At 53.7% G+C, this 13,794-nt stretch overlaps 1 protein-coding gene across 1 annotated transcript in view; it reads right to left on the reverse strand.

The window, feature by feature from the left end:
* The window catches only part of PEBP4 (phosphatidylethanolamine binding protein 4), a 74,250-nt gene that overhangs the window by 28,903 nt on the left and 31,553 nt on the right, over positions 1–13,794 (reverse strand). The window contains exon 3 of the mRNA XM_050982773.1: positions 9,602–9,700. Coding sequence (XP_050838730.1) covers positions 9,602–9,700 — 99 coding nt within the window. The remainder of the gene's footprint in view (positions 1–9,601; positions 9,701–13,794) is intronic.

Below are 13,794 nucleotides of genomic sequence, written 5' to 3' on the forward strand. Positions count from 1 at the left end.
GAACCCCTCAGGGGACGAGCCCTGCACCTTCCCCATCCCACGGGATCACCCTCTTGTCGGGACCACCACCCCTACACCCATCCATCCACACAATTCCTTTTCCTTTCCTCCTAAAATCCAAACCCGGGGACTCCATAGCAACCCGCAGCTCCGGGGTCTGACTCCAGCGCTTCGCTCGGCGCTGTCACTTCGTTTCAGGCTACCCCCGGGTAGGTGTGAGGAACTCCAATTAAGCATTCCGCTGGCTCCCTGTGTGGGGGGACAGGCTCTGCTGTGGAGGAGGGAAGCCTCGGCGGTGACTAATCGCTCAGACACCGGGTGTCTGTGGCACCAGGGGAGGGCAGGCAGAGGGTTTTCCTTCACCGTGCAGCTGCCTCTGCATTCCCTTTTCGGGAGCGATCGCGGCTCCCCGCCGGGCTCGGGGGCTCCCGGGCGGAAGTTGGAAAGATCCCAAGCATCTTTCCGGCGATGCCGCCGCTGCTGCTGCGGATCTCTCTGCTGCCGCAGCCTTCGCTGCTCTGCCTTGCACAGCCCCCAGGGGAACTTTTTTTTCCCAGGGAAAAGCACATTCCTGGGGTTTGGAGGTGCCCTGCGCATCCCCTGCCGTGGAGGGGCGGTTGGTGCTTTGGTGCCCTTAGGATGAGCATCCTCAAATTTGGGTGAGCTCTGTCAAGTTTGGGCGCTGATCCCCACAATGAGTGGGGAGCGGAGCAGAGGATCCCACGCTCGGCCACCGCTCCAGTCTGGACTGAGACGTGACAAATTGGCCACCTCAAGGTCATCACCATGAGCCCCATGCAAACATCGCTTCCCACATCCTCCCATTCCCTATGGAAAATCCCAGCTCCACGCGCCCAGCTGGATGAGGGGCCCCCAGCCCAAGGAGGCAGGACACCTCCCGGGGGACAGCGACAGAAGGTGACACCGAGGATGGGGCGAGCGTGGCGGTCCCAGCCTGGCGACACTGCCCCACTCCAGGGGGACACCGGGACTCTTCCCTAACCTTTGCGAGCGGCTGCCTGAGCCAGGGCGAGAGGCGGGAGCGGGCCAGGCCCAGCCGGCGGCTTCGCCCCCGCTCCCCGGGGAGGCGAGAAGGGGGCCGGCGGCCGCCCCCCGCCACCGCCGTGGGCAGCGGCAGGATGTGCTGTCCCTCCCCTGCACTTCCCAGCGAGCACTTTACATAACTTCTGCTGCTTAGTCACAGCTTCGACTCTTTTTTTTTTTTTTTCCCTTTCCCTTTCCCTTTTTTTTTTTTTTTTTTTTTTTTTGGAGCGATTTTCTCAGCCGCATCAGAGCGCGAGTCATTTCGGCAAGGGAAGTCCCTTCCTTTCTTCCGTTCCCTTGGTAACTGCACAAATTTGCTCTTCAAATGATTCATGACCGGGGTGCTGTAGGAGTTCCCTCCTCCAACACAAATCGCTCCCACACAACCACACATGCCCGATTAATCATTGATCGGTGTCTCTTCCGCAAGGTACGCCCGGCTCCGGCGCTCTCCTCCAGCCACCACGATGCTCCCGAAATCCCTGGATGCTCGCAAGTGTCCCAAAACAGGGGACACAGACAGGAGTTTGTAAGAAATCCCATCCCCGGACAGGTTTTACAGGCTGTAAATGGAATTTTCCCGTAGCGGTGGGAAGGGTTGGTGGCAGGAGCCAGCGATGGGGTCGGAGCTCGGCGCTGCTGATGGTGACGGATAAACCTTCCCTGAACTCCCAACTGCACCGAGTTTATTCAGGATCTGAGTTTTGATTCCAACCCAAACTTCCTCAGATTAAACAGAGGGAAAACTGAAACGGCCAAGGGTCACCCCCCACCATGACCATGATGTAGGAATAGAACACAGCAGCAAAAAAAAGCCAGAAAAGAGCCAGAAAAGAGCCAGAAAAATCCTTTTTGTACCCTTGGTACGGGAGGCCAAGAATCATCCCAGGGCCTCACACACCTGGACACGCACAGGGAAGCAGCTTGGGATGGAAGTGGGAGCTTGGCTGCCAGGAATGCCTCAGCTGGAAAATAAAATTAATCTTGGAAATCTCTCCCTGCCATTTTTTTGGTAGGTTTTATCTGATTTATTCTCTCCTCGTTATGAGGAGCTAATTAACAAACCATCGTTTAAATAAACAGCAGCCAGGGTGTTTGTAACCTTGGCTTTATTGAATTGTGACAAATTAGTATCCTCTGCCTGTTAAATGAAACAGAAGCATCCAGGGGGAAAAAAACCTGAATTCCCATCTGGATAACGATCCTAGGACACGGAGCAGAGGGAGCAACTCCTGGCCAGTGTGGAAAAATCCCAAATAACCCCAAAACCTGGCAGGCTCTGTGGCTTCACCCTGAATTCATCCCTAGGGAACGGCAGGGTCAGGACAAGGCTGGGCTGTGGATAAATCCATCGTTAACGCCCCGTTCATCAGGGATCCATCATAATCACCCTAAAAGGCACCTCTGTGCTGAGCCTGGCATCTCACGGCTCCCTGAGGAGGGAGCAGCATTCCCAAGGGATGAGCCAGGGAGCAAAGCCATGGCTGCGTGTCCCAGGCCAGCCCTATCCTCCCTCCCAGAAACAAGGGAGATTTTGGGGTGCTTTCCCCCTTTTTTCCTGCTCCCTAAAGGATGCAAGCAGCACTCTCCATCCTCCCTGGCCCTGCTCTGGGATGGCCATTCCCAAAATTCGGCAGAGCCATTGCTGTCCCACCGGCTCGGGCCCCCCCACGGGTGGGTACCGGGAATTACTGGGAGCTACTGGGAATTACTGGGGGGGGGGGGGTCTTTGGCTTCCACGGGGGGCTCCGAGGGGTCACTGGGGACAATGGGGACCGGCAGGGGACAAACGGCGCCCAGAACCACCCTGCCCTCACCTTTTTCCCGCCCCTTTTTCCCGCCCTTTTTTCCCGCCCCTTTTCCCGCCCTTTTTTCCCGCCCCTTTTCCCGCCCTTTCCTCCGCCCCTCAGGGCCCTGCCGCAATTTTGGGCCGCTCTGTCCCCGCATCCTCGGGAGTTTTGGCAAAAATTCGGCCGGAATTTGGCCCTGCTGATGAAATCCAGGTCTCTGTGCCCTCGGAATTGCGGGATTTGTTCCCAAATCGAGGTTTTTTTGGGATAATTCCCGATTGTTCAGATTTCCTAGGCTCGCTTTCCTTCTGTATTTGGAGGCGGCAGCGCCAGGATTTTGTGGGTTTGATTCAAGGGAGGAGGAAAATCCTTGAAAATTCCTAAAAAATCTTCCCAGCAGCCACCAAAATTCAAATAAAAGTTCACCGAAATCCCCGAAATTCAAGGAAACATTGCCCAAAATCTTCAAAATAAGTAAAAAATCCCCGCAAATACACTAAAATTTACAAAAACAAAATCCACAAAAAAAAAAAAAAAAAAAAAAAAAAAAAAAAAAAATTAAAAGTGCCCTGCAACCCAAAAACAACCCATCAAGATCTAAACTTCTTCCACCAGATCCTGTCCCAGTGGGAATTGCTCTGTGACAGCTCTCTCTTTGGGAGTGCAATTACCTGGGAGTGTTCCCGGGACACAACTTCCCTCTGGACAGAGCACTGATGGAATCACGGAATTGTTTGGGTTGGAAAAGCCCTCTGAGATCACAGTCCAACCAACCCCCCAACCCTGCCAGGGCCAGCACCAAACCATGTCCCCACGTGCCACATCCACATGGCTTTAAAATCCCTGCTGGATTTAAATCCCTGCAACAGTGACCCCATCACTGCCCTGGGCTGGACAACCTCCACAGGGAAAAAAAACCTTCCCAATATCCAAACTAAACCTCTCCTGGCACGACTTCAGTCCTGTCATTTGATAGCTGGGAGAAGAAACTGGTCCCTGCCAGTCCACAACCTCCTTCCAGGCACAGGATCTCCTTTCAAACATTTCTCAGGATGAGAAATTCATGAAATCAAGACTGGTTTGGGTGGGAAGGGACCTGGAATCTCATCCAGTTCCATGGACAGGGACAACTTCCACTGTCCCAGGTTGCTCCAAATCCTGTCCAACTAGCCTTGGACACTTCCAGGAATCCAGAGCCAGCCACAGCTTCTTTGGGAAATCCATCCCAGGGCCTCACCACCCTCACTGAGAAGAATTCCTTCCATAGGAGCTTGGAGAGCAAAGAAACTTCCCCCTGAGCTGCAATCTCTTTACTTACTTTGTGCTGTTTTTATTTTTTTTAATTTCTTTTATTAATAAAGGCTTCATTAACGAGCAGCGACAGAAACTCACACCAGGGAACTGAGTATTCCGAGGAGCCAAGTCATCAATTAAACCAACGTTTCCCTCTGTTCTTTCCCTTTCAAACCCTCGGTTCCATCACCAAAAAGCAGAGTTGAGAGGGCTCCAGCCAGGAGGAACAATAGCAGGGCACCAACTCCTACATCTGCCCCTTCTCCCCCCCAGCGAGGCGGGGATCAGCCATCCCACAATTCCAGGGATCCGTGGGAACCATGGATGCTGCATGGCACAGCCAAGGAAAGCTGCCCCAGCACCTCCAGCAGCTCCCAAAACGTGGAACCCCCCTGTCTGCAGGGTACCCAAAAGCTGATATTTCCCCCCCACTAGCATCAATTAATGATTAAAATCATTCCTTGCCCAGACTTTTTCTCCTGCTGGAATGGTGAACGCACCTGGTGAACGCACCTGGATCACGAGGGCTCTGCAAAAGTGCCCCCAAAGTGTCCCTACAACTCTTCACCCAGCAGCTGAGGAGCTGGAACGGCAGCAGCCAGCAATTAACAGCTGATCCCTCTGAATTTTGATAAATCCAGCATTCTGGAGAAGCTGGAGCTGAGTCCCATGTGCGACAGAGGAAAAGTTTCCCGCAGAGCACGCGTCCCTCTGGGATGGGGACAGAGCCAGGGGACAGGGCCACGGGCACGGGCGAGCAGCCTGCACCCTGCAGCTCCTTTTCCATCCTTCCCTCGTGCAAAAACCCCATAATTTTTAAGGTTAATAAAGCCCTTGTTTGCTTAAGACAGCACCTGTTTCTATGGTGACACTTCAACCCGGAGCCTGTTTATCAACGGCGACGCCGCGCGCGCTGGCAGCGCGGCCACCGCTGGGGAAGGCACGGCAGGGAAGGCCAGCGGTGCTGCCAGCACCTCTGGGGACAGCGGTGCCACCGTCCCTCGGCACCCAAATGTGCCAGTGCCCGTCCCTGGGATGCCCACTCTGCCCTACAAAGCCACAGGAGGGGCTGGAGCAGCGGGAGCTGCCCCCACAGTGGAGGGAAGGCCGGGGTGAGCGATGGGTGGGAATGGCTCCTTCAAAAATGTTGGATGCGCTTCCCCTGTGCCACCCCAGAGCTGCCTGGGGCAGCTCCGTGCCTCAGTTTCCCCAGCACCCTGCCCTGGGAAGGGCTTTGGGGCTGATCCAAGCGGCGCTGGTGGCAGCAGAGCCCGGCGGGTCCCGCTCGGTTCCATCCTGGCGCAGGATTTCTCCCGGCTGGCAGAACCCGTTTCCATAACGACTTTCTGTTACAAACATATTTTGATAAAAATAAAGTTAAAGCGGCGAGGCTTTAGTGGAGTACAAATTCGCTGCTCTCGCCCTCCCCCTTCCTCCTCCCCGAGAAGGGGAATAAAGACGGAAAGCTTTCCAGTTGAAGGGCAGTATTTTCTCCCTTCTTTTTCTCTCCCCACTGAATACAAAATGGAAAACCTTGTTTACTGGGGATTCGCTGTAAACCGGTCCCGACTCTGCCTGGTTACCTGATGCTCTACAGTATGTACAGGATAATGTGATAAATTCATTTCCAATTCACTGCATTATCCTTTGAATATTTTAATGACTCATTGAATGGAGTAAAAAAAAAAAAAAAAAAGAGAGAAAAAAAAAGCTATTTCAAATGAACAATTATGCTGCATTAGAGTAAAGGCTGATTATATTTAAACACTGCTTCCATGGATAACGGGACATATCGACCTCCGCCTATAAGAGCTAATTTGGCTCTTATCTCTAAATAATTTTACACTGCAAATTACCATGAAAACCTAAAGGGCTTTAAAAACATTCATCAAAAGATATTATTCCACTTTGTAGCAACATTTTTATTTAAATTATTTTGAATAGGAGTGAAAGCATCTCTCGTGTTTGACAATCGGAGCGGCGACGGAGCAGCGGCTGATAAGGAATGGCGAGCGGCGCCGAGGGGATGGGATGGTTCCATCGCCAAAACCCACCTGGGAGAGCAAATCCCGAGCCAAACCCCAAAGCTGGTGGCGTGCCAAAGTGCTGCAGCACCCAGGAGTGGCATTTAGTGCTGCTGGAGCTGCTTCCCTCCAAAGTGGGGGATAGCAAAGCTCGGGTGATGCTGGAGGGATACCAGGGCGATACGCAAGTGAAGCTGGGGGGAGGCTGGGGTGACACCCAAGGGATGCCAGGGTGACACCCAAGGGATGCTGGGGTGACACCCAAGGGATGCCAGGGTGGTACCTAAGGGATGCTGGGGTGACACCCAAGGGATGCCAGGGTGACACGCAAGGGATGCCAGGGTGGTACCCAAGGGATGCCGGGGTGGTACCCAAGGGATGTCGGGATGGTACTCAAGGGATGCTGGGGTGACACCCAAGGAATGCCAGGGCGATGCCAGAGTGACACCCATGTGATTCCTGGGGGATGCTGGGGCAAAGCCAGGGCAATACCCAGGTGATGCTGGGTGATACTGGGATGATGCTGGGGGGATGCCCAAGGGATACTGGGTGATGTTGAGGTGCTACCCAAGGGATGCTGGGTGATATTGGGGTGATACCCAAGGGATACTGGGATGATGCTGGGTGATGCTGGGCAATACTGGCATGATGCTGGGTGATACTGGGGTGATGCTGGGGTGATACCCTCATCATGCTGGGCAACACTGGGGTGACACTGGGGTGGCACCAAGCCCTGCTGGGCAATGCTGGGCACACTGGAGTGACCCTGGGTGATACTGGGGTGGTACCAAGCACTGCTGGGCGATGCTGGGGTGACACTGGGTGATGCTGGGGTGACACTGGGGTGATACCGGGGTGGTACCAAGCACTGCTGGATGATGCTGGAGTGACACTGGGTGATACTGGGGTGGCACCAAACAGTGCTGGACAATGCTGGGCACACTGAAGTGACACTGGTTGATACTGGGGTGGTACCAAGCACTGCTGGGTGATACTGGAGTGACACTGGGTGATGCTGGGGTGCTACCCAAGCACTGCTGGGTGATGCTGGGGTGGCACTGGGTGATACTGGGGTGCTACCCAAGCACTGCTGGGCACACTGGAATGACCCTGGGTGATACTGGGGTGCTACCCAAGCACTGCTGGGTGATGCTGGGGTGGCACTGGGTGGTACTGGGGTGCTACCCAAGCACTGCTGGGCACACTAGAGTGACACTGGGTGACACTGGGGTGACGCTGACTTGGTGCTGGGGTGACACTGGGCGATGCTGGGGTGACACCGGGGCACCAGTGGGCGTGGGGGCTCCGCCAGCCCCCCGGCACGGCCCCGGCCGCCCCATCCCTCCTGGAGAAAGGCACTTGCAAGCCCCTCTCTGCACCAAAGCAACAGAAGGTGTCATGTAAAGCCTACACGGTTATTTTAGAGCCAGTGTGCAAATAAGGCTGTCAGCTGAAGCTCCTCGGAGCCAAGACTTCCATATCCCCCCGAGGATCTGCATCTCAACGAGACACCATGTGGCTGAGCCCGCCGGCTCCGCACCCGGATTTGGGGCTGGGGGATCGGGAAAACTCCTCCCAGCCACGCCAGGACCCCCCCACTGCACCCCCAGCCACGGGCACCGAGCTGAGGGGGTTTGGTCCCCGTGCCCTCATGGGATGGGGATGATTTTTTGGGTGGTTTATTGGGCATTTGTGGGATTTGGGGGATTTAGACGCGTTTCTGTGTGTGTAGAGGAGAGATACATATACACACACCCACGGGAGATAGAGGGGATATATTTATCCCATCATTACAGGGATCATATCAATATATAGGTTTTATATAGAATATTGCATGGAATCAGGGAATATCTCACGTTGGAAGGGACCATCAAGAGCACCGAGGCCGAATCCCTGCTCGGATATGTGTGTTTATATTTATAAATGTATTTATCTCGTGATAAGAAAGCTTAAGGAATTGTTGGGGCTGGGATCCACCCCATCCCTGGCAGATAGGGAAAAACCCTTTTCCCTCCCAAAAATCTCCTTTTTCCTGCCCTCTTTCATGGCCTAACCCAGCATTTTTGACCTTAGAGATCACAAATGGCATCACCCAAACGCCAGCGGAAAAAAAAATCCCACCTTCCATTTGTGCTGAAGGTTTGAATCCCACATTTCCCTTCTTTGCTTAAAGGATTTTACACTCCAAAAAAAAAAAGAAAAAAAGAGGAAAACCACAATAATTAGCAAGAGGGAACGGCTCCGAAGGATCTGTGTACAGAAGGAAACACAGGAGCCTGGGCTCCTTTGCGTTTGGTAAATATTAAAATTAATGAGAGACTTTCAGGACCCTGTTGTTAGAAATGCAGAAGGGTTTCTGTGAAGGATAAAAACACAAAACAACACGAAAAAAAAAAAAAAAACCCAAGCCCTGTACACAAATTCCTGCAATTATTCCCGATGCTTCCTATTTTTCAGCCAATTATGGAATTCATGGAAAGTATTAATATCCTGTTTTAATTTGCTTAATATGCCCATTAACAATAAAAAGTCTAATTAAGGTATCTGTACAAAGAGCCCTCAGCAGTAATTTCAGACAATAATAGAGGAGAACGACGTGATATTTCTTGTTAAATGCACGCTGCAAATTAATTGATATCTTAATTAGGCTTTAGTACCCAGATTATCAGTTAGATTGATTTAGGGCTGCAACATCTCGTTTTTTGAAGACATAAAAACAAGCAGGAAGGGAAAAAAGTGGTTTTTTCCAAAATATTTCTGGGAGCAAAGCCCGACGCGCTGGGACAGGGAGAAGGACTCATCCCATGGACACAGTGCTGGGAAGTGCCACAATTCATCCCAAACTCATCTCCCCCCTTGTTTTCTCACTGAATGCAAACCATTTTTAATCACAAAAAAAATTTCAAAAACTAGAAAAGCAATTGAGATTTTTTCACCAAACCCCAACCAGCAGCAGGAGCTGTTTGGAAGGACGCGTTGTCTCCGCAGAGAAAACTGGTGCTGGGGAGTTGACAAAGTGGTTTTTGGATTTTTTTTCCAGCATTTCCTTAGGAGAAGGAGGGAAAAAAAAAAAAACCCAAACCCAAGCAGCAATATTTTTGGACCAGCCTGGCTCTTTATAGCCTGAGGAAGCACTTCCCTACCTACACCCCCAGCACCATTTACATTTCTCTGGCAAACACTCGTCCTCCCCTCCGGGGTTTCTCCAGGAGGAGTTTGCATCCCATGGGATTCCAGCCCTCCCTGGATGCCTGGGGATGATCCCAGGAGGAGTTTGCATCCCATGGGATTCCAGCCCTCCCTGGGAGCCTGGGGATGATCCCAGGAGGAGTTTGCATACCATGGGATTCCAGCCCTCCCTGGGTGCCTGGGGATGATCCCAGGAGGAGTTTGCATCCCATGGGATTCCAGCCCTCCCTGGATGCCTGGGGATGCTCCCCATGGACTCACCAGGATGTCGGTGACCAGCCAGTGCCTCCAGAAGCGGAGCCGGGGGTTCTCTCTGTTGGGAGCATCGGGGTCCACCATCACCAGCACGTATTTCTTGTTCTGCAAGAGAGGAGAGGGGGATGCTGTCAGCAAAAAGACCCCAAATCCACATTTTTCCCACTCTTCCCCAGCTCTGGTGCTGTCACCCCAGAGGTGAGCAAGGAATGGGAGCCAGGGGAGGCCACAAACCCGCTGGGGATGATTTAATCCCAAATCTTTCCAGAGGAAAAATGTAGGTTCTGCCTCCTCCAACAAAAAGGCACCAAGGAGAATTCCCTCTGCTTCTCAGCACACCCCACTGAGGCACAGGATTGCAGCCACTCTGGTATTTTTGGGAGCCAGAGTTGGTTGGGCACAAGCTGGGTACCCCATCCTCCACGGGGGTGGCTGTGGGGAGCCAAACTCTGCCCCAGACATCCCAAAATAACCAAAAGATGTTCCCAGGATGCTACAACAAGCAGCACCTGGGGGTCAGGTACCACTGACCCCCAGGAATTGGGCAAGGAGAGCTGGGATTTATGGATAACACTGGTTTAGCCCCCAGGAAACCCTCCCAGCCCAGCCCAGGCCCCCACTGAGGGCACCCAGCACCCAAAGGTGCCACCAGCACAGAGCCCACGTGGATATTTTGGTCTGCTGAGGATGGAGCTGGCTTGGAAGTGACCTCTGAAAGGAAAACCTGCTGATCTCCAGGGATTTGGCAGGACCTCAGGCACCAGATTATCCCTCAAGCAGGCGGATTAAGGGATCTATATCCGAATAAAAGCTCCAGGTGTGTCTGTCAGGGAGCCAGGCTCCGCTCCAGCCGCCCCGGGGGCTGGGCTGTCACAAACAGCCCTGGGATTTAGCCCTGCAATTCCCACTGGAATCAGCTGGAGCTCTGTGGCTGGGTGTGCCCAGTGAGGTTCCTGGGGCTGACTCAATATTCTTGCTCCGTTTCCCAACCTCTGGTTGGGGTAAAGAGGCAAAAAGCCCCTGGGGTGTTGCCATAACCTGTGCCTCCCTCCCTTGGCATCTCACACCTGTCATAAACCTCTTGAAGACCCCACCTCCACAGGGAGCACCACTTTGAACCAGAAAATGAGGATTTCAACCCATTTAGCTGGCAACAGTTGCAGAGAAAATCCCAAAGTGGCTCAAAGCGCCGCTGCCCCACTCCACAGATCCCAGCTTGGCATCGTCCAGGGTGGGGGAATTACACCAAGGCTGCAGATGTGAGCGTGGGAAAGGGGCCGTGCTGGCATCACCACGTGAGGCTGAAGGTCAGGACCTCGAGGCTGAGCTGCCACCACCATCCCCACCATCCCCACCACGCTCCCAGCTGCTGCCGGCTGAGGAAATAAAAAAAAAAAAGGGAAGAAGCAGCAAAATTCCTTAACAGCGCCGAAATCAGCGTTTAATAGGAAGGAGGAGGAGGGGAGGGGGAGAAGAAGCCCGACAACCCAAAAACCCTGCGCTGGAAGTGTGAAGGAATTTGAGCTCTAACTTTGGGGAGGGTGCGGAGCCGAGCTCGGCGTTTCTGAATCTCTCGGCTCCGCTCGGAGCCCAGCTGGTGGGAACAGAACGTGTAGTCATGGGACTGTCATCGTGTGCTGTCCAGGTTAACATGTAGCATTTCTATTACTATTAACAGACTTTCTGCTCCTCACTCCATCTGTTCTTCGAAATAATTGCAGTTGTACAGACCATGCCTTCGCTCCAGGCAGGCTCTGGGGAGAGGATAGTGTTTTTATGCAAAAAAAAAAAAAAAAAAAAAAAAAAAAAAATTATTAAAAAAAAAAAAATAGGGAGGGGAAAAAAAAAGTGTTAAAAAATAACAGCAAACACGAGAATAGAGTGCAAGTGAAGCTAACAGCAGGCTTGGAATTGGGGACAGATTGTGGCCTAGAAAGGTGACGGCGCACGCGGCCGGGGGCCGGCGGGGCAGACCCCAGTGGGGACAGGAGCCGGGGTCAGTGCCCTGAGCAGGGCTGGCCCGGGAGGATTTTTCTCTCTCCTCACCTGCTGGCCACTCTAAGAGCCACAATCCCTCACCTTCCACCTAAAGATAGCAAAGCCCTCCCCGAGCCGAGTTAATCCAGGCTGCTCATCCCGCGCCGCTCCCGAGGAGGCACCACCCCCAGAGCCACCCCAAAACCCCCTGTGTGACATCCCTGGGCCAAGCCGGGCACCCCAAACATGGGGGGGATGTTTTTGAACTGCTTGCAGGCAGCAGAGCAGCCCGAGTGTGGTGATTTGGGGGGTTTTTGATGCTGAAATCCCTCCTCGACACAGGCTAACAGCATTAGCTGCTGTCAGGGCTGCAGACGGGAGCCAGCCCCGAGTGACACGGGAGCTGCTCAGCTTTACAAGCATGAGCCAGCCCCAGGGATTTTGGGAGAGCAGGAAAGTGGCTTTAGATCAGAAAATTCCTCCAGTGCACACCAACAGGAGGCATCTTGCTGTGCAAAGGGAAGGGAGGAAGGGGGAGAGGGAAGAAAAAGCCACTTTGGGAAGCTGAGAATGAAAATTTGGGGGAGAAAAACACCCCCAGAGCTTTGTAATTCATTCCTGCTTGGCCCAAGCCATGGAGGAGCTGCTGGAGTGCAGCACCCACGTGTCCTATGGGTGTCATGGAATGGTTTGGGGAAGAGAGTGGAATGTCATGGGAAGAGAACTTGAATTCCATCCAGTTCCATCCCCTGGGCAGGGACAACTTTCACTGTCTCAGGTTGCTCCGACCTGGCCTTGGACACTTCCAGGGATCCAAGGGCAGTCCCAGCTCCCCTGGGAATTCCATCCCAGCCCTTTCCTGCCCTCCTAGCCAGGAATCCCTTCTCTGGCAGTGGGAAGCCACTCCCTGTGTCCTGTCCCTCCATCCCATGTCCCCAGCCCTCTCCAGCTCTCCTGGAGCCCCTTCAGGCCCTGCAAGGGGCTCTGAGCTCTGTCTGGGCTGATGTGTGACACCAACTGGGTCACCCTTCCCTGCTTCCTCTGCCCAGGACACTTCAAAATCAACCTTTAACCACTGACAGGAGCTGCTGCCTTCCCAAGCACTCAAAGCCAGACCTGCACCGCCCAGCTTTGCCCCCCACACCCCCGGCAAGGGCCGTCCTCGCCCTGCTCCTCCACCTGACACAAAGCTGGAGCAGCAGAGCTGGTGGCAGGTGACGAGAGCCCTGCACTCCGTGTTTTCCCTGCTAATTGTTTCTAGAGGGGAAGCAGCAGCCAAATATCCAGTTATTCCTGCAGAAAGCATTAGCTGCTCCAATTAGGCACAGGTTTAGGAAACTCGCTCCGAGCAGGCAGCGACTTTTCCAAGAGGCAGGCAGGCAGGAGAGGGATTTTGTGCGCTGAGGATACACATGGAGCTCAACAGATCCCGCCGAGCCGGGGCTGCACAGGAATTAAAGACTTATCCAAATGAAAGCAAATAGGGTGTTAAGTGACACACATGTAGAGCGAGTGGTTTCCTTGGAAACCGGCGCACATGGAAGCGGCACACATGCAGCGCTCCGGCGTTTTCGGCAGCGCCGGGGCGGCCCCGGGGCTCTGCCCTGCCAGGGGTACCCAGCTGGGGCTGGGCCTGGAGCTGGATCAGCCCAGGGGTGGCTGTGCTGGTGTGTCCATCCTGTTGGCATCCGTTTATCCAGGGCACGGAGGAAAAATGGATTAAAACGGGCTTTATTCTGTGAAGGGGAGATGGATGGTGCCCAAGCTTTGCTGTAGGAATTCCATCCCAAAACTGGGCCAAGCCCCAGCCGGGCCCAGCCCAGCCCCTGCTTCCCAACAGGTTTGGGTGGATCCACTCTGGATCCTCCCAGCTCACCCAGCCCTCAGAGCTGTGCACACCCACAGCACAGGATGTTCCCTGCACCAGCCCCTCACCACTCAAGGGATGAGGTGAAATTTCCAGCTGCCCCATTGCCACCACATCCTTTGACAGCTCCTAAGGAATTTCCCTGGGTGCTGAAGGAAATCATGAAAATCACAGACAGGTTGTGATGGTATCTGAGCCAAAAAACCTTTCACCTCCCTGGGAGCTGCAACCTGGCATTGCCCCAGCCTGGATTATCCTGCTGTGAAGGATTTTGATGGCCTGACATGATCCAGGCTGTCCCACTGGTGTGGAGATGGGACAGGGGATGAGCCGGTAAGGCTGAGGTTTATGCAAT

Source organism: Serinus canaria, chromosome 22 (genome assembly GCF_022539315.1).
Source record: "Serinus canaria isolate serCan28SL12 chromosome 22, serCan2020, whole genome shotgun sequence".
Taxonomy (NCBI): Eukaryota; Metazoa; Chordata; class Aves; order Passeriformes; family Fringillidae; genus Serinus; species Serinus canaria.